Source organism: Enhydra lutris, unplaced genomic scaffold (genome assembly GCF_002288905.1).
Source record: "Enhydra lutris kenyoni isolate GAN:26980312 unplaced genomic scaffold, ASM228890v2 scaffoldscaffold54, whole genome shotgun sequence".
NCBI lineage: Eukaryota > Metazoa > Chordata > Mammalia > Carnivora > Mustelidae > Enhydra > Enhydra lutris.
This window is the reverse complement of record NW_019154138.1, coordinates 1,010,002-1,033,224: the sequence shown is the minus strand read 5'-3', so window position 1 is coordinate 1,033,224 and position 23,223 is coordinate 1,010,002. Positions and strand designations below refer to the sequence as shown.

The 23,223-nt window shown below is 34.0% G+C and overlaps 1 protein-coding gene across 1 annotated transcript in view; it reads right to left on the bottom strand.

The window, feature by feature from the left end:
- The window catches only part of LOC111157377 (phosphorylase kinase regulatory subunit beta), a 240,406-nt gene that overhangs the window by 171,228 nt on the left and 45,955 nt on the right, over positions 1 to 23,223 (bottom strand). The window contains exons 4-6 of the mRNA XM_022518739.1: positions 12,657 to 12,756; positions 6,867 to 6,974; positions 2,902 to 2,982 (exon numbers count right to left, since the gene is read on the bottom strand). Of these exons, the coding sequence (XP_022374447.1) occupies positions 2,902 to 2,982; positions 6,867 to 6,974; positions 12,657 to 12,756 (289 nt within the window). The remainder of the gene's footprint in view (positions 1 to 2,901; positions 2,983 to 6,866; positions 6,975 to 12,656; positions 12,757 to 23,223) is intronic.

Sequence of the window (23,223 nt, the reverse complement as noted above, 5' to 3'; positions counted from 1 at the left end):
ATATGGTGATAAGCTGTTAAGGAAAATGATTTATTAAAAAATAAACCAAAGTGATGGGGCGCCTGGGTGGCTCAGTGGGTTAAGCCTCTACTTTTGGCTCAAGTCATGATCTCAGGGTCCTGGGACCGAGCCCCACATTAGGCTTTCTGCTCAGCAGAGAGCCTGCTTCCCTCTCTCTCTCTCTGCCTGCCTCTCTGCCTACTTGTGATCTCTCTGTGTCAAACAAATAAATAAAATCTTTTTAAAAAAATAAAAAATAAAATAAAAAATAAACCAAAGTGTTGACAATATAATATGTATATTATATATATGTGTGTCATGTGTGCGTGAGCTCTGTATTCTTCAATCCTAAAAAGATAAGGACTTGGGCAAATTAAAAATTTGACAGTAAAGAAAGAAATGAGTGGCATTCCCACTTCCTTCCCAGGTCCTTGGGTTGCCCTGAGATGTTATACGGTTCGGAATAACAAAAAGAGACAGGACTACGGAACTTGCCAGTTAGGGTATAAGGCACGATTTGAAAAAACAAAATGGTCCCAAGTCATACCACCTTTCAAAGGATTCATTTCTCTGAAATACCTTGATAAAAGGAATTTCATTCCCTGAAAGATTCTATGCAGGCCCAATTACTGCTTCTCCATATAATTCTTGACATGGTATATTAAAAAAATCAAAGAAAAAGATGGTGAGCCCCAAGAATACATTCTATTATTCTAGGATTTTAAGTGTACAAGTCAAAGCCCTATTGAAATTAGCTACATAAAAATTTTATATCTGCCAAATAAAAAATGTAAGGTAAGAAAAAAAGTCAACAAGAAAAAAAAAATAGAAAATACAGCTTTTCAGAAGAAGATATCAAGGGGCACTTAGTGGGTTAAAGCCTCTGCCTTCGGCTCAGGTCATGATCTCAGGGTCCTGGGATCAAGTCCCGCATCGGGCTCTCTGCTCTGCAGGGAGCCTGCTTCCTCCCTCTCTGTCTCTGCCTGCCTCTCTGCCTACTTGTGATCTCTGTCTGTCAAATAAATAAATAAAATCTTAAAAAAAAAAAAGAAGAAGATATCAAACTTGCTTAAATATATTCAAATCACACAAAGAAAGAATAGAAAGGTTAAAGCAGTATCACATTTTTGAAAACTGTCAGTTGACATCTGAAGATTTAAAATGAACTATGGTATGGGGTGCCTGGGTGGCTCAGTCAGTTAAGCGTCTGTCTTCAGCTCAGGTCATGATCTCACGGTCCTTGGATTGAGCCTCACACTGGGCTCCCTGCTCAGTGGGGAGTCTGCTTCTCTCTCTCCCTCTGCCTCTCTGTGCAGATTGTACTCATTCTCTCAAATAAATAAATAAAAATCTTTAAAAAATAAAACAAATAATAAAATGAACTAAGGTAGATACTGAGAAAGCAAGAAACAAAATGTTAAAAATTAAAAGTGAAAATACCAAACAAAACAATGCTACCACTAACCAAGGCAATTTCACCACTTCCATCAGTAACATTAATGGGAAATTACTTGCAACTGTCAATGTTAGCTGTTGCTTAATATAATGGTTATCAAACTATGTTGTGCTGGATACTTCTCCCAGTGCTTTGGAGTTTCTAAGAAAAGCTAAATGAGCTGGTTCTGGGAGCCTCCCTTTCCTTAGTCAGAGTTAAGTTCTTCCATTTGTTTTGCGCTTTAGAATGCTGCTTAAATTGGTCTGAAATAGGCGTCTTCCACACCTCTCTTACCCCAAATCTTGGAATACCACTATTTCACAATATCATTAAAAAAGAGGTATTTGGATGAAATAAAAACATGTAATTCTTTGATGAATCAAACAAAGGAAACCATAAGTGGGTATTCTTAATTTCTTCTTTACTGTTTATCGGTACATCTAAATAGACTTTACATGGATGCCTGGGTGGCTCAGTTGGTTAAGCATCTGCCTTCCACTCAGGTCATGATCCCAGGGTCCTGGCATTAAGCCCCACATTTGGCTCCCTGTTCAGCAGGGAGTCTGCTTCTCCCTCTCCCTCTGCTCTTCCCCCTGCTTGTGCTCTCTCTAATAAATAAATAAAATCTTAAAATAAATGAATAGACTATACTTACTATCAAAAAAGCACAACCAGAAGGATGTCAAAGACTATGAACTACTAAAGGACAGGACTACATTACAGCACCCTCATTGCAGTCTAATGATGATTTGGATGTTAATTACATGATGTATTTGTTCTCCCTACATGGATCACAGGAAAGAAATAATAACAAGCATATATAGCATACCTACTCTTTGATGGCTTCTCATGGTATGTAACATTTCAATAATAGTAATTTTTTGCTCTCACTGTGGCATATTTGGAAACATGTCAGCATGTGTGTATGTTCAAGCATTAGTGCTAAGAAAGGAATGCTTCTCATTTTTGGGATATAAATTCTTTTCAAATTTCCTAATAACATTGTATTTATGTTTTAAAAACATCAAGAACCTTACTGTGGTCTCATATAATAGAAATATATGAGGTCCATATAATAAAAATGACATGATAAAAGTATCTTTTTACTTGTAAAATGGGTTACAAAAAGCAACGATATGCAAAAACATAATTACGCTAAGAAAATCTGCAAATGCTATTTCACTTTGTTACTAAAATTTTCTGAAAGTTACAAGTTTTTATTGCATTTGTATCACCTGAAGCAGAGCTTTCATAGGTGTAAAGTTTTACACCTATGTATTATATTTCATTCATTTTTAAAGTGCTTTGCTTTTTAATATAAAGATTCTTGATCCAACATCTAAAATCCAGTATCTGATTATATGAATAAGCCATTTTCATAAAACGAAAACTAAGTTTTAAAAAGTAAAAGAAAAAAGTATTCTCAGAGATGAAATTTAGTACTAGAAAATTTGGGCAATTCATACCTCATCAGTATTATAGATAATCTGGAGTCCTGAAGAAATCATTTCCACAAGGTAAAGGAGATAGAGTGACACCGTATTTATCTGAAAACAAACAACATTAAAAGGTTAAAGGAAAAAACAAAAAGACTATGTTATGAAATTATATGTAAGAGCTAAAATTACAAGTCATTTTCTCTAATAGTGGCAAATAAAAAATATTGCCTTTCCTATTGTGAAATAAAGGAGCTGACTATTTAGCTCATCATAAAATCCCAGCTTTGAATATAAAGCTCCAAAATCCTCAAATTTACTGTGGTGGTTAATACCTGATTAGAAAAATGGCTGCTAATAGAACTGTTTCTGTAACATTTGTTTTCTAAGATTCATTTTCAAATTCTGGGTCTAAAGTAGTCTACTTTGAAGTAGTTTTGCGTCACAGGCAGCTAAGTAATGTCAATTCACTTCAAATGTATGTAAATGAAAAAGTTATTTGGCAAGTAAGACATTAGGACTTTGCCAGTACACCATAAACAATAGGCAGTGCATCCAGAAAACAGTATTATTCTCAGAGAATGCAGAATTTATGTAAGCAACTGCAGGGACATATTAATTTTAATCAATGATATAGCATATAAAATACATTTAAGAACAAATGAGTTTTATAAGCAAATGAGTCATTTTTCCTTTTAGTTCATCTATTAAAGATAGACATTATATGATATAAACAAAAAAAAATGAAGACAATAATGTCTACTTTAACAAAAAGATTCTCACAGAAGCCTGAATGGGATGCCAAGTAAATAAGTAGTGAAAGATAAATACTATAACAGACAAAACTTGAATATGCTAAATGAAAAAAGACACTCACAAAAGACCATATATTGTATGATTCCGTGTCTATGAAATTTACAGAATAGGAATACTCATAAAGATAGGAAGTAGACAAGTGATCGCCTAGGGCAGGAGGCCTTTGAGAAGATGGGGAATGACAGCTAATGAGCCCAAATTTCTTTATGGGGTAATGAAAATGTTCTCAAATTAACTGTGATAGTGGTTGCACAACTCTCTAACTGTAATAAAAACCACTGAATTGTATACTTTAAATAGGTGAATTGTAAATTTTGTGAATTGTATCTCAATAAAGTTGCTATATAATAAATAAATACATAGGAAGCAGTAAAAAATTTTTCATTTACCTAGGAAAATGATAACAAGTTAAAATCAACTAGAAAGCACAATGTAATTTTGTCCTGATATGATTCTAATCCAGAAGATCATAACTCTCTAATAGCCTTGGTGGCTCATGTCTTCCCTGACTCTCTTCCAATCCTTACTAAGTAACTGACAGAAACTGGGGGCAGAAAATTATTTGTGTCCGAGAGGCCCAGGACAAAGCGGCCCTGTGCTACCAGCTGTGTTGGGTATTTTCCTAATCATCTTTGCCTTAGACATCTTTGCCGAAAGCACTTAACCACAAATATTTTCAGTGGGTACATTTTTTCCACATCACCAACTGGCCATAAGGCAATTTTGCTGAAAAAGAAAAAAACAAAAACAAAAACAAAAACCTGGTAGACAGTCTGATTTGACAGTTTGGTTTCATTTCTCCATTTCTCCCACTTTTATATTATATAAATCTTGTATTTTTATAAGTATCTTTTTGCAATTCGTACTTTCTATATTAAATCTTAGTCCTCATAATGGTCTATACAATGATGCAGATGTTTGAAACCACATTTACCGCAGAACTATGGAGTGTCTATGAACAGAGATGTGACAATATGCCAAGAACAAACAAACAAACAAACAACAGTGTAGACGGCATTTACAAGGCAGTGCAAAGCTCAGTTGCAAATATGCATCCTTGGGGGCGCCTGGGTGGCTCAGTGGGTTAAGCCTCTGCCTTCGGCTCAGGTCATGATCTCAGGGTCCTGGGATCAAGTCCCATATCGGGCTCTCTGCTCAGCGGGGAGCCTGCTTCCCCCCCATCTCTCTGCCTGCCTCTCTGCCTACTTGTGATCTCTCTCTGTCAAATAAATAAATAAAATCTTAAAAAAAAAAAACAAAAAACAAATATGCATCCTAGTATTTGGAAAGTAATACCCCTCTTAATGAAGGAAGAAATTTTGGTGAAAAAAGGAAAGCATAATGCAAATGAGGAGACAAAACAACAAGCAAAAAAGAAAAATATATTACTCTGAACCAAAGACTTTAAAAACAAATGCTTAGGTAAAATCCAAAACATAAAATCAGTTATTTGCACAATACTGTCATGAATTTACACACATTTTAAATATATTTAGTGTTCTGTATTTCACAATAAAGTCTTTACTTTTGTCATTCGTTTTTAATGCTATATAATATCCCTTTTAATGTCCTTTTATTTTTTGTGATTTTATATTTCAAAGTAAAATTGCCTTAGAGCCAATTAGTTATGCGGTGAAAATACATGCAGTGAAAATTCTTGCAGCAAAAATGTATACTACAAAACTACATAACACCACCACCAGGACCTCACAGTGCTGATGCCTCTCTCAGGAAGCAGAGCTGTCTTGGACGCCTCCTGACTTTTCAGCAAAGTCCAGAGGGTGTCAGGGTGCTGTCAAGGTCCAAGTGAGCCAGACCCACCCAAAGATATAAATTCTGAATTTTAGGGTTTTTTAGACTGACATACTTTTTTTTAGACTGACATACTACTTTTGAGTGACCGTTCTCAGAACATGGTAGAGAAAAGCTTCAAACCACTGCCAGGCTCACCCAAATATTTTCTTACAGCACTGACATTGGCCTGTCAGAAATGATTTCAAAGAAATGTCACTGCTATGGTCGGGCATTTATAGCTACACCTCCAAAAGCCCTCTGCTTTAACTTGCAGGATGCTTCCATGAGAAAGTACAGTAAGTGGCAAATGGTACAGAAACAGCCAAATAACAGGTTGACCAGCATTTATTTAAAATCTACCATGAGGCAGGCACCAAGCTTAAGTTCTAAGAAACAAAAATAAATGAGCCACTATCTTCTGAAAACCCTATTTCAGACAGTAAACATATTTGTCAAAGCAAAAGATACATAAAACCTAATTATGTCACAATTATAAGGAGAAGGTTGAGCAACTACATATTCATATAATACTAATTCTCCAAGGAACTGGTTACAAATCAGTGTAAGAGTTTCTGTTGCATAGAAATGGGGACACTGTACTTTCTATGACTGGAGGAGTCATACTAAAGTAAGACATTTCAGATCTCTAGAGAGAAAGGGACTATAAAAAAGACATACTCTTATTTTAGTAAAGAATATATGAATAATAAGTATTCTGTCCTAAAGACAGCAGAATCAAATGATGAGCAGGAAAAAAACTCATTAAATAGCATATATAATATTTATATTCTAAAAACAAGGCAACAGGATGTGCAGCTAAAAGTAATACACAGATGTAAGAGAAAAAGAAGTGAAAACAAAACATAAAATCCTACAATGCATTCTTAGCCTTGGTATAAAATTTAATATAATATGTGAGACAAAATTTATAGACTCCAGAAATGCCTTTTGGAATACATTTTAATGATAGGCTGATAGCTTTGTTGAAGGTTGATATACCAAAACTGAACTGTCACATAACAAAAATTTCTGACTTGCTGCTATATCACTGCCAACTGTCTTTTATTCCATAGTTCCTAAATGGTGAAATTCTTCTAAATTTGAGAGTAAGTACAAGCTTCATTGAGATAGGAATAATATTATAAGCTATCCAGTTGCTCTTTACTCCTTGCAGACCAAGACCTCAGTCTGAGTTGATGCTCAATCACAATTACTAACTCAGCCCTGATATCTACCATTTCACTTCCTCATTTTAGGGTTGGTTTTCTACTTCTGTTTTGAATAATTTATGAAATCTGCTTTCTAAAACTTGCAAATATCCCCAAACCTTCTATGATATAGACTATGCACAGAGAAGAAGAAAACTTATAGACTTCTCCTTTTACCTGAAGATGACCATATTCCTCATAGGAGAGGACCTCATCTCCTGTGTGCACATTGAAAACAGAGTGAAGACAGGTTGCTGGGCGTGGGTCCTGCTTAAACTGCTGGACCTAGAATCAAATACAAAATTCAAATAGTGCTACTAACTCACATTATCATCCAACTTTAGAGATTATAAATTATTTTTCATGAAACCTTTTAAAAGAGAAAATTATAGCCTAAAGGCAGAATACAGAGCAAAGCAGATATATTACTTTTTCTAAAGAAACAACGCACCAACAAAACTCATATAACTACTAACTTAACAGTTAACATGATTATTGAATAGCTGATATTTCAAAAATAGCAAATGAAGTGTAATATGGAGCTTGTGAATATGGTAGCAACAGCTTTTACAATTGTTTTATATTCATTTTATTTTAGGGTCAAATAATAGTTTACTCTGTGGGACAGGATTTCAGGGATTACACCCCACTGTACTGCCACTTGGAAATGCTTCCATGAATTTAGACCTCATTCTAATTCTAATTCTAAGTAAGTGTTCAAAACTTCAAATGCTGTTTCTTTCTCTGAAGATGACAAATTTTAACCTACATTCCTATCAACAGGTTTTCATTTCCTTTGCCACATATACTCTCCTTACTAAGTCATCAATTCCAAGAGAACATAACACACTTGTATTTATTAACCGCATATAAAGTTTAACCATTTTAGAACACTAAGTAAATACTAAGCGATCTAACAAACTCCAAGGACAAAAAAAGAAATCCATCTACTTTTTAAGGGCCTGTTCAATTCAATTTGGTGACTATATACGGATACCAATCATATGTCAATTACTCTGCTAGCCCCTAGAAGTATAAGATGAATAAAAACAGACAATGAATAGAATAACACCTAGCTATATGTAAATGAAATAATTTTTTTCTTCCTTTTAAAATATCTAAGTGATGATAATATCTACGATGTTATGACTTTGCATTGTTTCACTTGGCTAATGAAGTACATAGAACCAAGTTCTTTTCTTCACCTTCAAATTTTCTCTCATCCTTAAAATTCTACCTCCAAAAAAAATCTTATTTTATAAAGTCCCTTCTGAAATGTTCCTTAAATTCCTTCCTCTGGACTCCACACAGTGTTCTTATCCTTCAGTAACTTCTTCTCTCTTCTTTTTATTAGTTGTCTGTGTCTCTATCTTATAGGTCTCTAGAAGTTACACTACCCAATATGGCAGCCACTAGCAACAAACAACTAACCAAATTACAACTAAACAGAGTTCAGAAATTCAGTACCTCAGTCATACTGACTGTATCAAACACTCAGTAACCATATGTGACTAGTAGCTTCTGCATTGTTCAACACATTAATGCAGAACATTTCTGTCATCAAAGAAAGTTTACTGGACAGTGCCATGCTAGAGGGCTAATACACCTTTGCATCCCCTCCCCACCCCCAAGAGCCTGTAAATACCCCACAGACAAATACACAGCCCTCCCTATCATTCAAGTCAACAAAATGAAAGCTAGGCCCTACCAGTAGATACTCAGGAATGAAAGGGTAAGGACAAAGGTAGGGATGTGTATCTTCTATGTGTACTATGTACAATGACTATGTACTCAGGAGGACTATGTACTCCTCAGTATCTGAAACTGCAGCCACAGTACTAGACTACACAAATAGAAATTAAATGTGGTCATTTCATACTAGTATCTCAAGGTATTGAACATTATTAGTCTGGGCTCTTAGACAAAAATATGGTTAAGTTAAAATACATTCTGCCTACTTGATAGAGACTCAAAAGGATAAGGTCTTAACTGTTTAATAAAGTTATTGCTACAGTTGACAATGCAGTGTTTGTCATTTGTCTTCAAGACACACAAGTACCCAGCATGAGAATTTATATTCAATCACTGTGTCAGGGGAAAAGCAACTATTAAATGATTAAAGATACTCAAACGGAAAATTATGTAACCATGTTTTGAGTCTTGCAGCTGTTATAAGACAAACAACTTAAAATTTCAGAAAAAAATAAGACCCAAACTATACAAGCTTTGAAAATTAATGGGACATAGTGTATGTGAATTATAGACAACAATTATCCTTGAAATCAGTCAAAAATAAGGTGACATTAATCATTATTTTCTATGTCTGGCATTTGGCAAGTAAAAATAAAGAATGATTAAAGCAAAATTTTCTAGGCCAAAAAAAGCTAGAATAATGTTTTCGCTATTTGTATTTTACTTAGATTTTTCCTGAAAACTTAAATCATTGTGAATAAACAGTTTATCATTTAGGAAAAGGTGAGTATTTTGTCATCCATTCTTAATTTATAAAATAACATAGCATTTAAGTGAGAAAAATCATCTCATAAGGGAATGCTGGAATGATAAATTTTATAAAATTTGATGATTTTTCATTAAAAATCATTAAATCTGAACTAGAAACTACTCAATAACATTTCAGACAAATTTTTTTATGTAGACAGCTAGGGATAGCAACATTCATAGTCCATTATAAAGGAAATCTGTGCCTTGCAAAATACTAAATGCAAATTGAATTTATTTTGAAAAATTCTGAATGCTTCTCCTTAGGGAGTGTTAGAAAATAGAGTAAATGAGAGAATAAGTATATGAACATTTAGAAGTTAAAAAAAGAAAAACACCTAATATGAATAAGTAGGCATTTTAAGACAAGTAGCATGATAGTAATAGAAATCAGATTGCTCTACACTCTGCAAAACAAAGGACAACTCTATTCATTCAAGTGCATAATGAAATAAAATATTTCTTTTATATAGTATTTTTTAGAAAATATGTCAAGAAGTATATCATGATTTTACTTCAGAAGACAATGAAGATGAATCTTAGTGTCAAATAGCAAATGATTACTACAAATACGCTTCACTTTAGTTTTAAGAAAAAGGCAAAAGATATATATTTCACAACTTTAAAATATGGTAACCTTCCCTGCTACTACATAATCATGAAGGAAACTGTAAACATCAACAAGGTGAAGGTTTGGTAGGAAGCAGTGAGCTGGTTGTGTGTGGTTAAGTCTAATCTCAGAGTCACTCCCTCAGAGTCATATGTGAATCATGATAATATCCTCCATTCTAACTATAAAAAGTTATAGGATCATGAAAGATTACAGGGGTGCCTGAGTGGTTAAGTGTCCGATGTTGATTTCAGCTCACATCATGATCTCAGGCTTGTGAGGTCAAGCTCTGTGTCAGGCTCCAAGCTAGGCAGCCTGCTTAAGAGTCTCTCTCCCTCTCCTTCCCTCTACACCATTCCCCACTCACACACATGTGAATGAGCTCTCTCTTTAAAAAAAAAAAAAAAAATACAACTATAAAAACTGCTTTAAAATCTGTAAAACCTTATATTTGGTGGTAAGTATAAATACCTAACCCTAATGCGCCCCATACCTTCTCTTAAAACTCACACTTACTTTTTAAGATTTTATTTATTTGTCAGAGAGAAAGAGCACAAGCAGGGAGAGCAGTAGAGGCAGAGGGGAAGTAGGCTTCCTGCTAAGCAGGGAGCCTGATGTAGGGCTCAATCCCAGGACCCTCAGATCATGACCTGAGCTGAAGGCAGACACTTGACTGACTGCACCACCCAGGCTCCCCCACACTTATTTTAATGGTCTAGCATCATAACTAAAGGAAAGAAGCGCTAATCCTTTATAATTTAAGAAATTCAGGACATCTTAAGTCCCATTTAAGCTGTATTCAAAAGAAAACAGAATTGTGAAGATTGGTCAGAGAAAGACAAATTTGATCTCAATCATACGTGGAATTGAAGAAAAAAAAACAGATGAGCATTATGGGAAGGGGAAAAAGAAAAAAAGGAGAGAGGGAAACAAGCTATAAGCGACTCTTCATGACAAAGAATAAACTGACGACTGATGGGGGAGGCGGGTGGGGGGCCGGCTAGACGGGTGACGGGTATAAGGACGGCAAGTGTTGCGATGAGCGCTGCGCATTACATGTAAGTGATGAATCCCTCCAGAAACCAATACTGCACTATATGTTAACTAACAAAATTTAAATTAAAAAAAAAATTGTGGGGGAGCCTGGGTGGATCAGTGGGTTGGGTCCTCTGCCTTCGGCTCAGGTCATGATCCCGGGTTCCTAGGATGGAGCCTCACATCGGGCTCTCTGCTCGGCAGGGAGCCTGCTTCCCTTCCTCTCTCTCTGCCTGCCTCTCTGCCTGCTTGTGATGTCTGTCTGTCAAATAAATAAAATAAAAATCTTAAAAAAAAATTGTGAAGACTGGTTAGTAAGGTTGAATGATATTTAGAAAGAGATATTAACAACTGGTTAAATAAGCCACAAGGAACTCTTTATTTCCTCCCTTTTGATAAACCATACTAATTTTAAGTCTGCCAGTTTGTTTAGTAAATACGAAATTCATGGCTCTCACAATGTTTCCTTAAGAGAAAAGTTAATTCACAGACATTAGGCATTCATGAAATAATAAATGTGAAATAAACAGTAAACTTCTCACAGTAAACTTCCCAGAAGAAAAAAAAACCTTTAATCACAATTACTTCAAAATATATAACACACTAGTTTAATTCAAGTACACCAATAGGATATTATTTCAACAAATGAAAAACCTTTATAATAATGATTTATAAAATCAAATCTCAGCAGACAACTATAGGTTTATTACATATCTCTATTATCAGCTGGTGAAAAAAATCTACTTTTTCTGCCAAATAACATTTTTTTGTTGTCACATTCTGAGGGCAAAATATAATTCTTTGTTAGCTTTGACTTCAGATACAGATCTTAGGAAGAAAATATGCGATCACAAAAAATCTAATAATCACAAGATTAAAAACATACAAAATATTAAGTGATCAAAATCGCCTGTGTAATTACTGATGTGCATCTTTGCTCATGAACCATCGAACCTGGTAGTCTTGGGGGCCTAAGATATACTGACTGATATATGGACACTTAATATATTAGGACCTGGGGACAGAGGGATGTAGGTGAGTAGGAGAAATATTACATTATATTTACATAGTACTTGCAGTTCTTATTATGTATATTACTTTAATAATAACAATAATAATTACCGATTATGTATTCCACAATAACCTGTAAAATTTGCTATTTTCTAAGCCAATCATTTCTGTCCTCTCTACATGTAAATTATGAAGTATTTTTAAGCTGAAGTTCAGGGATGCCTGGGCAGCTCAGCCGGTTAAGCATCTACCTGCCTTTGGCTCAGGTCATGATCCCAGGGTCCTGGGATCAAGGCCCACATCAGGCTCCCTGCTCAGAGGGGACACTGTATCCCCCTCTGCCTTCACTCCCCCTGTTTGTGCACATACATTCTCTCTGTCTCTGACAAATAAATAAATAAAATCTAAAAAACAAAAATAAACTGAAGTTCACTTAAGTCAGGGCAATCACATGTGCAAAAGGAATTTGGATAAGGATTTTCTTAAGCAATATAATATTCATTAGACTTATGGATATTGTAAGGTTCCTGAGAAACTGAGTCTTTATCAAGCAAACACCAGATGTGAAATACAAACAAATTCAATCCTAAATAACAATTCTCAATCACCTCTCACTTAATCTGTTTCTTCAATTTCAGTATTTCAAACCCTGGGCTGGGAATGCAGAGGCTGTTTTAACCTATCTAGACAGCCCTAGGATGTGGCTTTACCTTTTGAAAGTACATTCTTCTTCAGAAGATGCTATTGCTATACTGGTTAAATTAATCCTTCAGAATGATGTGAGAATTCCAGTCCACACTACAGTGTTTTACCTTATCGGCCTGACGCATATAGCAGTAGAGAATTCCTCTCATACATTTTATAGTGGAGTGCTCCAGCTCATGGGTCCTTCCCTTGTCATCATCAATGCGCCTGGGTGAGAGAGATAACTCATGAAACAAATTGGAAATGCATTTGAAAAGGAAGCAGAGCTTTTGGTAATTAAGTATTTAACTATCTGAGTAATCCTATGTTCTGGCAACATCTACTAATTCTGTAACAGTGAAACTCCATTTTTCCAGCAGAAGTAGAAATGCTGCAAAAAAAAAAAAAAAAAAAATCCCGAGATGAAACTTGTGTTGATTTCTCCTTCTTTTAAGGAAGTATGCCAATTGCTTCAGAAATAGCATACAATATTTCTACATTGACTTGGCTGAAACTTTAAAGGATATGATATATTGGAAAAATCTACCAAGAGATTTTTTGAATTTGCTGTTATAGAGTAGAGGCAATTTTTAGTATCACTCCCTTTAGGTTATGCAATGGCCACTTGGATTCAAGGCAACACAGATTAAGGTGGACACATGCCTTCTTTGCTCTACAATGTGTTTAATAATGTCAGGGTGGGCAGTTTAGTCAAGGATGTCTTCAAATAAACACATATCCAGTATGAAACATGATGTATTTGGGCAGTTTTATACTCTTGGCTCATAGTTTAAAATCAATCAACCAATGTTTATATTGTTGGCTTTCAAAAAGAAAAAAAAAACCAGCTAAACTCTAACCATAAAGCAAGGTTAAGACGTCCTTCTGTCCTTAAGTTCCTTTTTCACCATGAATCAAAAAGTAATGAGTGTTACCCACTACTGCAAATGAAAGTAACTTATTCATTGGTTCGCTAAATCTTAATGGAAATACCTGGCAATCACCCACACTTGATAAAAAATTTCACTTGTCTCCTTAAAAAGTATACTACAATTACCTCCTTTTCCAACTGCACACCTCATATACCATACTAGAAGGAATAATGATCATTTTAACACAGCACTGTCAATGTCAGGCAAAAGTAAATTGTCATTAGAACATCATTCCTCCCTTCGTATGCAAACACTACAGTACAACTACCATGATTTTGCTCTATGCTGTATTTTTCTGTCTAATGTGCTACACAAGTGTTTTAATAGAGACAAATTATGGCACAGGTAACAGTGGACCAGGAATTGATAGATGAAGGCAACAGCACACTTGGGATAGATTGAGCTCAATGAAATCTGTTTCCAATTCCTACTTCATCTAAAAACAAAAACAAATCAAATTTTTCCAAATTTGTCTTTTAAAGTAATTCTCTGCCCCTAATTTCAACAACCATTTAACCAAAACAAAAATATTCCAGAATAAATCACCCATTATAGAGATCTTATATTTCAATGAACTTCTATTTCTCTGTTCTTCTGCAAATAAAACAGAAACCAGAAGAATATTTTTCTTCTGACTGAGAAAGTAAATGAATAGTTTTATGTGAGTAAAAACATTTAGGCAACAAGTCTACATATATTACCTTTTCAAAGATTTAAAGTGAATCTGATGATCCAAAATAATTTCTCTATTTTCTGCCAGAATCTGGCAATATTCTACTCTCTTTAACAAGCCCTGTGGAGGGGGTGAGATAGGGGATGGAGTGAGCCTGGTGGTGGGTATATGGAGGGCACGTATTGCATGGAGCACTGGGTGTGGTGCATAAAGAATGAATTTTGGAACATTGAAAATAAAATAAAATTTAAAAACAAAACAAACAAAAAACCAACAAGCCCTGTGGATGTCAATTCAAGTTTTAATGGGCTCTAAAAAATACTTCTATTTTAAAAAATGAATAAATTAAAGAACTTTGAACTTCATCTGTGAATTTACTGATCATAAGCTATGTGCAAGTGTTGTTCAAATATTTCTACCATATTAAGTCTTGTTATTATACCTAAACTAGAATTCTGTACTTATAAATATAAACCAGTGAAAGAAACCGGATACTTGAATCCTGTCAGTGCATTATTTCCCTACAATCAAGCTTAAAGGAAAATAAAATCAATATTGTTTTGTTCAAAGAGTCACGTAACCTGATTGTTTACCAAAACTAGTTAGGACCACCTATTAAACTCAACTCCTTTAACAGCTATAAATCTAACACTAGGAAGAAATGGGCTTATTTCCTGCAGGAAGTCTACCTCTCTCTCTCTCCCTTGGACAGTGCTGCAAATCTTTGCTATTCATTCTCATTCATTCACATTCTTCTCTTTCAAGTCAATACTCTTTTCAAAATATCACTACTCTTCTCAAATATAAAAAGAAAACTTAATTCCATATTTGAACCCTAATTTAAAGTCATGTTTTTCTCTAGAAATTATATCAGAAACAAAAAAATGAAAAAAAGTTACATAATACTTTTTAATAAAGCATAAAGTACAGAATCAAAACTCATTTAACAGATTTTGTGTAGTTGAGTAGGTTCAGAAACAATTTTAAACTGAATCATGTAAACAAAAATTAAAAATATATATAATTAAATTAATTTTAACTATATAATAAAATATAAAAATGTTTAATTATATTAATTACAATAAATACATAGTTATATATAATATAATACAGCTATAATTTTAAATACTGGTACACTAGGGCCAAACTTGTCTTTAAAATAATTGTCTGAAAAAAACAAATAAAAAATAATGAAATAAAATAAAATAATTGCCTGGGTGGCTCAATCATTAAGTATCTGCCTTCAGCTCGGGTCATGGTCCCGGGGTCCTGCAATCGAGCCCCACATCAGGCTCCCTGCTCAGCGGGAAGGCTGCTTTTCCCTCTCCCAATTCCCCTGCTTGTATTCCCTCTCTCACTATCTCTCTGTCAAATAAATAATAAAATCTTTTAAAAATATAAATAAACACTGGTATATTGGGAACTGCAACATGACATAAATATTTTATTATTTTTTAAAAATGTTTAAATTAATTAATTAATTTTGAGAGAGAGAGAGAGAGAGAGAGAGAGAGAGAGAAAGCATGACCAGAAGGGGCAGGGGGAGAGAGAATCCCAAGCAGACTCGACACTGAGTGCAGAGCTGGATGGAGGGCTCAATCCCAGGACCCTGAGATCATGATCCAAGCCAAAACCAAGAGTCAGATGTTTAATTATCTGTACCATCCAGGCGTTCCTATAAATGACATTTTACAAAGTCAAACATGCTAGTCAATTTTTCTTTCCTCAACAAAATTATAATGTGGACCTGTAATATTATATTATACTATATTCAAAAAATTAAATACTATATTCAAAAAATTAAATACTATATTCAAAAAATTAAAGTATATTTTTGCAAAGAAATCATCTTGTTGTCTCTAAAAACAAAATAATGACCATATCTGATAATTAAATAGCACTAATTATACTCTTAAATGCATATAAAATATACATGTGCATAAAATATTTTTAAGCACTCACTACACACACACACACAAACACACACACAGACACAAATCCAAACAGATACGAGGTTTCAAGATCTTGTTAATAAGACTGAAAACCAATGCAATGAGAAAAATCAAATTACTCACAATTTTTAAAAATTAATAATTCTATATTATGCATTCATTAATAAAAAGAGGTAAATATGTTTCTGAAAATAAAATATTGACAGCTTAATTTTTTAAGAATTCTCTCTAATGTAATCTGTATGGCTTCACTACCATTAACAAGTAGAATTAGAAACAAAACGTCTATTAATTTTACATGGAAATTCTCTAAACAAATCCTTTCATGATTTAATATTGCAAAAGTAAAAAGGACTTAAATAATTCTGTGATAAGTACTCTTACATTTCTCCAAAAGGGAAACAATTCCCTTGCTAGTAATAAAAAAATAAATGTAATGCTTTACATACATAAGAAGATAAATTATCCAGGGAGTTATACATAGAGTATGCCCACAAAGAAAGGACTTGAAATTCTCTATCAAATATTTGAAACTTTCTGGGAAAAGGCCTATATATTATATTTTTTCAAGCAAAATTCCCCAAAAATTTTATTCAGAAAAATTTCAGGTCCATAGAAAAATGAAAAGAATGTTACAATGAAGAAACATTTTAATCTTCACCTGGATTCCCCAGTTACTAAAATTAGCTTGCATTCTCTATAATTTTTCTGTACTTTTTGAAAGTAAACTACAAAAATCACCACCCTCAGACACTTCAAAAATTTGTCTTCAAAGACATTCGCCTGTAGAACAATATTATCATTATATCCAAGGAATTTAATATTGCTAGTAAATTATCTAATATATACACTATAACAAATCTATCCAATTATACTCAAAATACACCTTCTAGGATTTATATTTTTTTGTTTGTTTTGTGGGTTTTTTTAAAGATTTTATTTATTTATTTGACAGACAGAGATCACAAGTAGGCAGAGAGGCAGGCAGAGAGGGGCAGGAAGCAGTCTCCCCACTGAGCAGAGAGCCTGATGTGGGGCTCGATCCCAGGGTCCTGGGATCATGATCTGAGCTAAAGGCAGAAGCTTTAACCCACTGAGCCACCCAGGTGCCCCTAGGATTTATTTTTAATGTGTGATCCAATCCAGATTGGATTTGAATTTCATGTTTATTTTTTGTTGACTAATATAACATTTTATTCCTTTTTTCATTTTTTAAATGAAGTATAATTAACATAGAGTGTTACATTAGTTTCAGGAATACAATATAATGATTTAACAACAAATGTTACCCAGTGCTCATCAAGATAAGTGTACTCTTGATCTCCTTTATCTATTCCACCCATCTGGCAACCACCAATTCATTATCTGCATTTTAAAGTATGGTTTTTGTTTTGTTTTGTTGTGGGTTTTTTTCAGCTTGCCTCTTTTTTTCTTTGTCCATTTGTTTTGTTTCTTAATTCCACATAAGTAAATCATATGGAACTTATCTTTCTCCAATTTATTTTACTTTGCATTATACCCTTTATATCCCTCCATGTTGTTGTAAATAGCAAAATTTCATTCTTTTTTGGGCCTGGGTAATATTCCAGTGTGAGTGTCTGTGTGTGTGTGTGTGTGTGTGTGTGTGTGTGTGTCACACACATAATACATCTTCTTTATCCATTCATCAATGAATGGACACTTGGGATGTTTCTAGGCATGGAAAAAATGATATTGTATCTATGACATTGCCAATGTTACAATAAACATTAGGGTACATATTTTGTTGAACTAGTGTTGTCATTTTCTTTGGCTAAATACCAAGTAGAGGAATTGCTGAATGATATGGTAATTCTACTTAACATTTTTGAGGAACTTCCATGTTTTCCACAGAGGTTACACCAATTTGCATTCCCACCAACAGCACACAAGGGATCTTTTTTATGCACATCCTCCAACACATATAATTTCTTGTTTTTTATATTAGATTTTGAGAGGTGTAAAGTGATATCTCATTGTGGTTTTAATTTGCATTTCCCTGATGATTAGTGATGATGCCCTTCTTTTCATATACCTGTTAGCCATGTCTTCACTGGACATACTGATCCTCTGCCCACTTTTTAATTGAACTATTTGGGTTTTTTTGTGTTGAATGTTTTAAGTTCTTTATATATTTTGGATATTAACCCCTTCTCAAATATATCACTTGCAAAGATGTTGTCCCACTCACTAGGTTGCCTTTTTGCATTGCTGCTGGTTTCCTTTGCTGTGCAAATTCTTTTTATTTTGGTCTAGTCCCAATAGTTTAATTTTGTTTTGGTTCTCCTGAGGAGACATAACTAGAAAAATGTTGCTATGGTCATTTTTAAAAAACTTGTTGCCTATGTTTTCTTCTAGAAATTTTATGGTTTCAGGTCTCACACTTAGGTCTTTAATCCATTTCCAGTTTATTTTTGTGTATGGTGTAAGAAACTGGTACAGTTTTCATTCTTTTGCATGTAGCTGTCCAGTTTTCCCAGCACCATTTACTGAAAAGACTGTCTTTCCCCGACTGTACACTATTGTCTCCTTTGTTGCAGAATTAATTGAACATACAAATGTGGGTTTATTTCTGGTCTTTCAATTCTGTTCCACTGATCTATGTGACTACTGTTGTGACAGTACCATACTGTTTTGATTATTCAGCTTTGTTCTCTATCTTGAACTCTGCTATAGTGATACTCAACTTGTTCTTCCTTCCCAAGATCACTTGACTATTTGGGGTCTTTTGTGACTCCATACAAATTTCAGGATTATTTGTTCTAGTTCTGTGATAAATGTGGTTGGTACTCTAATAGTAATTGCATCAAATCTGTAGATGCTCTGGGTAGTATGAACATTTTAACAATATCAGTTCCCCTAATCCATGAGCATGGAATATTTTTATATTTGTGTCATCTTAACTTATGTTCAGAAGTTATAGTGTTTGAAGTATAGGTCATTCATCTCCTTGGTTAGGTTTACTACTATGAATTTTATTCTTCCCTATGCAAATGTAATTGGGACAGGTCCTTAATTTCTCATGTGGTACTTCATTATTAGAGTATAGAAAGCCAATAGGTTTTTGTATATTAATTGTGTATTCTAGGACTTTACTGAATTCATTTATCAGTTCTAGGGGTTACTTGGTAAAGCTTTAATAGTTTCTGTTTCCTATATATAGCTTCTCATCTACAAATAGGTAAAGTATTACTTCTTTTTTTTCCAATTGGATACTTTTCATTCTTTCTCTTGACTAATTGCTGTGTCTAGGACTTCCAGTACTATATTGATTAAAGTAGTGAGAGTGGAAATACATGTGTTGTTCATGATCTGAGAGAAAAAGCTCTGTTTTTCACCACTGAGTATGTTAACTGCAGATTTTTCATATATGGCTTTTATTATACTGAAGTATGTTCCCTCTAAAACTACTTTATTGAGAGCTTTTATCATGCATGGATAATGTACTTCATCAAATGCTTTTTCCACATCTATTGAGATGATCATGTTGTTTTTATCCGTTCTCTTGTTGATTATATCACATTAATTGATTTGCAAATATTGAACCACCCTTGCATCCCTGAAAAAAATCCCACTTGATCATCGTTACTTTATTTTAATGTATAGTTGGATTCAGTTTACTAGTATTTTCTTAAGAATCCCTGCATCTGTGCTCATTAGAGATACTGACCTGTAGTTTTATTCTAGTGTTTTATATGGCTTGATATTAGGGTACTGCTGACCTCATAGGATGAATTTGGAAGATTTCCTTCATTTTCTACTTTTTTGGAATAGTTGAGAAGAATAAGTATTAACTCTTCTTTAAATATCTGGTAGAATTCATCCTTGGAAACTCTCTGGTCCTGGACTTTTATTGTTGGGAGGTTTTTTTTTGTTTGTTTTTGTTTTTATTACTGAGTCAATTTCATTGCTAGTAATGGGTCTGTTCAAATTTTCTACTTCTTCCTGCTTCAGTTTTGTTAGGTTTTATGTTTTTAAGAATTTTCCATTTCTTCCAGGGTGTGCAATTTGTTGGCATATAGTTTTTCATAATATTCTTTTATAATCCACTGTATTTCTGTGTTATTGTTACTTCTACTTCATTTTTTATTTTGAGTCCTCTCCTTCTTATTTATTTATTTATTTATTTATTTATTAAAGTCTGGCTAAAGGCTTACCTACTTCATTGAGATTTATAAAGAATCACCTTTTGGTTTCATTAATCTACTGTTTTTTTAGTCTCTATTTCATTTATTTCTACTCTAATCTTTACTATTTCTTCTACTGGCTTTGTTCTTCATTTTCTAGCTCCTTTAGTTGTTAAGATTAGGTTGTTTATGGAAATTTTTCTTGAGGTTTTGCCCCTGTTAGAACAGGTTTTGCTGTATCCCCCAAATTTTGGACTACTGTGTTTTCATTTTTTTTTTTTTAAGATTTATTTATTTGAGAGAGAGACAACATGAACAGGAGGGCAGAGGAAGGAGAGAGAATCTCAAATTCCACACAGAGTACATAGGACTGGACCTCACAACCCTGAGATCACGACCTAAGTCAAAACCAAGAGTCAGATGTTTAACTGACTGACCCACCCCGACACCCTGTGTTTTCATTTTCATTTGCTTGCATGTAGTTTTTTATTTCATTTGATGGATGAGCCATTCATTGTTTAGTAGAATGTTATTTTGTCTTCATGTATTTGTGTCACCTCAGGTTTTCATTTTCATTTGTTGCATGTAGTTTTTGATTTTGTTTGTCAGATGACCCATTCATTGTTTAGTAGACTGTTAGTTCATCTTCATGTATTTGTGTCCCTTACAGATTTTGTTTTTGTGATTACTTCCTGGTTTCACACTGTTTTGGTCATAAAAGATGCATAACATTATTTTAGTCTTTTTGAATTTATTGAGATTTCTTTGGTGATCTAACATGTGATATCTCCTGGAGACTATGCCATGCGCATTGGAAAAGAATGTGTATTCCAGGGGCGCCTGAGTGGCTCAGTGGGTTAGAGCCTCTGCCTTCGGCTCAGGTCATGATCCCAGGGTCCTGGGATCGAGCCCCGTATCGGGCTCTCTGCTTAGCGGGGAACCTGCTTCCTCCTCTCCCTCCTGCCTGCCTCTCTGACTACTTGTAATCTCTATCAAATTTAAAAAAAAAAAAAAAAAAAAAATTTTCTAAAAAAAAAAAAAAAAAAAAAGAATGTGTATTCCACTTAATTTGGATGGAATGTTCTGAATATGTTAAACCCATCTGATCCAATGTGTAATCCGAGGACACTCTTTCCTTGCTGATTTTCTGTCCAAATGATCTATATTGATGTAATTGGGGTATTAACGTCACCCACTATTATTGTATTCCTGTCAGTTTATCCATTTGTCTATATTATAGTTTATGTATTTAGGTGCTCCCATGTTGGGTACATAAATAGTTACAATTGTTATACCCCCTTGTTGGATTGTTCCCTTCATCATTATGATCTCTTTGTCTCTTGGTATAGTCTTTGTTTTAAAGTCTATTTTGTCTGATACAAATATTGCTAAACTAGCTTTCTTTTTGCTTGCATTCGCATGATAAATGTTTTTCTCTATCTACAAAATCAATTTACATGTGTCTTTAGGTCTGATGTGAGTCTCTTATAGGTAGCATACAGATAATGGTCCTGCTTTTTCATCCATTCAGTCGCACTATGTATTTTGATGGAAGCATTTAGTCCATTTACATTTAAAGTACTTTATGGACAGGTATATATTGATTGCCATTTTGTTACTTATATTATGCTTGTTTTCATAGCTCTTCTCTGTTCCTTTCTTCTTCTCTTCCTCTTGAGTTTTATGCTTGGATTTCTTCCTCTTTATTTTCTGTGTATCTATTGTAAGTTTTTGATTTGTGGTTACCATTAGGTTCACATATAACATCTAATGCATACAACTGTCTATATTAAGTTGACGGTCACTTACGTTTGAATCCATTCGAAAAGCACTGAATTTTAACTCCCTCCTCCCCATGTTTCATGTATATGATGTCATATATAACATCCTTCTATATTGTGAATCTCTTGACTGATTTTTATAGATACAATTGACTTTATTGCTCTTTTTCTTTAGCCTCTGTACTGGTTTAATAAGTGATTAATCTAGTTTTCTCATGTTTGCATTTGTCTGTGAATTTTTTTCCTTTCATAACTTTCTTATCTTTGAATATGGCCTTTTCTTTCGACTCAAAGAATTCCCTTTAATGACTTCTAGAAGGCTGGTTTAGTGGGGATAAACTCCTTTAACTTTTTTTCTAGCAAACTCACTCTCCTCCTATACTGAATTATAATTTTATTAGGTAGCATATTCTTGGTTGCAGGTTTTTCCTTCCAATACTTTGAATATATCATGCCACTCTCCTCTGGCCTACAAAATTTCTGTTGAAAAAAATCAGCTGATAGCCTTATGAGGTTTCCCTTATTTGTAACTGTTTTATTTTCTCTTATTTGCCTTTGAAATTCTTGGTCATTACTTTTTGCCATTTTTATTATGTGGCTTGTTATGGTCCTCCTTAGGTTAATTTCATTGGGGGCTCTCTGTGATTTTCAAATCTCCATGTGTTTCCTTCCCTAGATTTGGGAAGTTTTTCATTTTATTTCTTCAAATAAATTTTCTACCCCTTCTATCTTCTCCTCCTAGGATCCCTATAAGGTGACCATTGTTACATGTGATCATATTGCTGAAATCGCTTATTACCACTTTTTATTATGCTTTTTTTCTTTTTGCTATTCAGCCAAGTTGCTTTCCTTTACCCTGTCTTCCACATTGATCATCACATTCTTCTGCCACCTCTATTCTTATATTGATTCCCTTCAGTGTATTTTTTAGTTCAATTATTGACTTCTTCATTTCTGACTGGTTCTTTTTTACATTTTCTTTCTGTTGGAGGCCTCATTGAAAGCCTCCATTCTTTTCTCAAGGCCAGTGAGTATCTTTATGACCATTACTTTGAATTCTTTATTAGACATATTGCTTATTTCCATTTCATTTAGCTCTTTTGTTGTGGTTTTGTCCTGTTCTTCCAATTGGGTTATATTTCTCTATCTCATTTTGTCTGTTTGTTTCCATGAATTGGAAAAGTCAGCTACATCTCCTGCTCTTGAAAATAG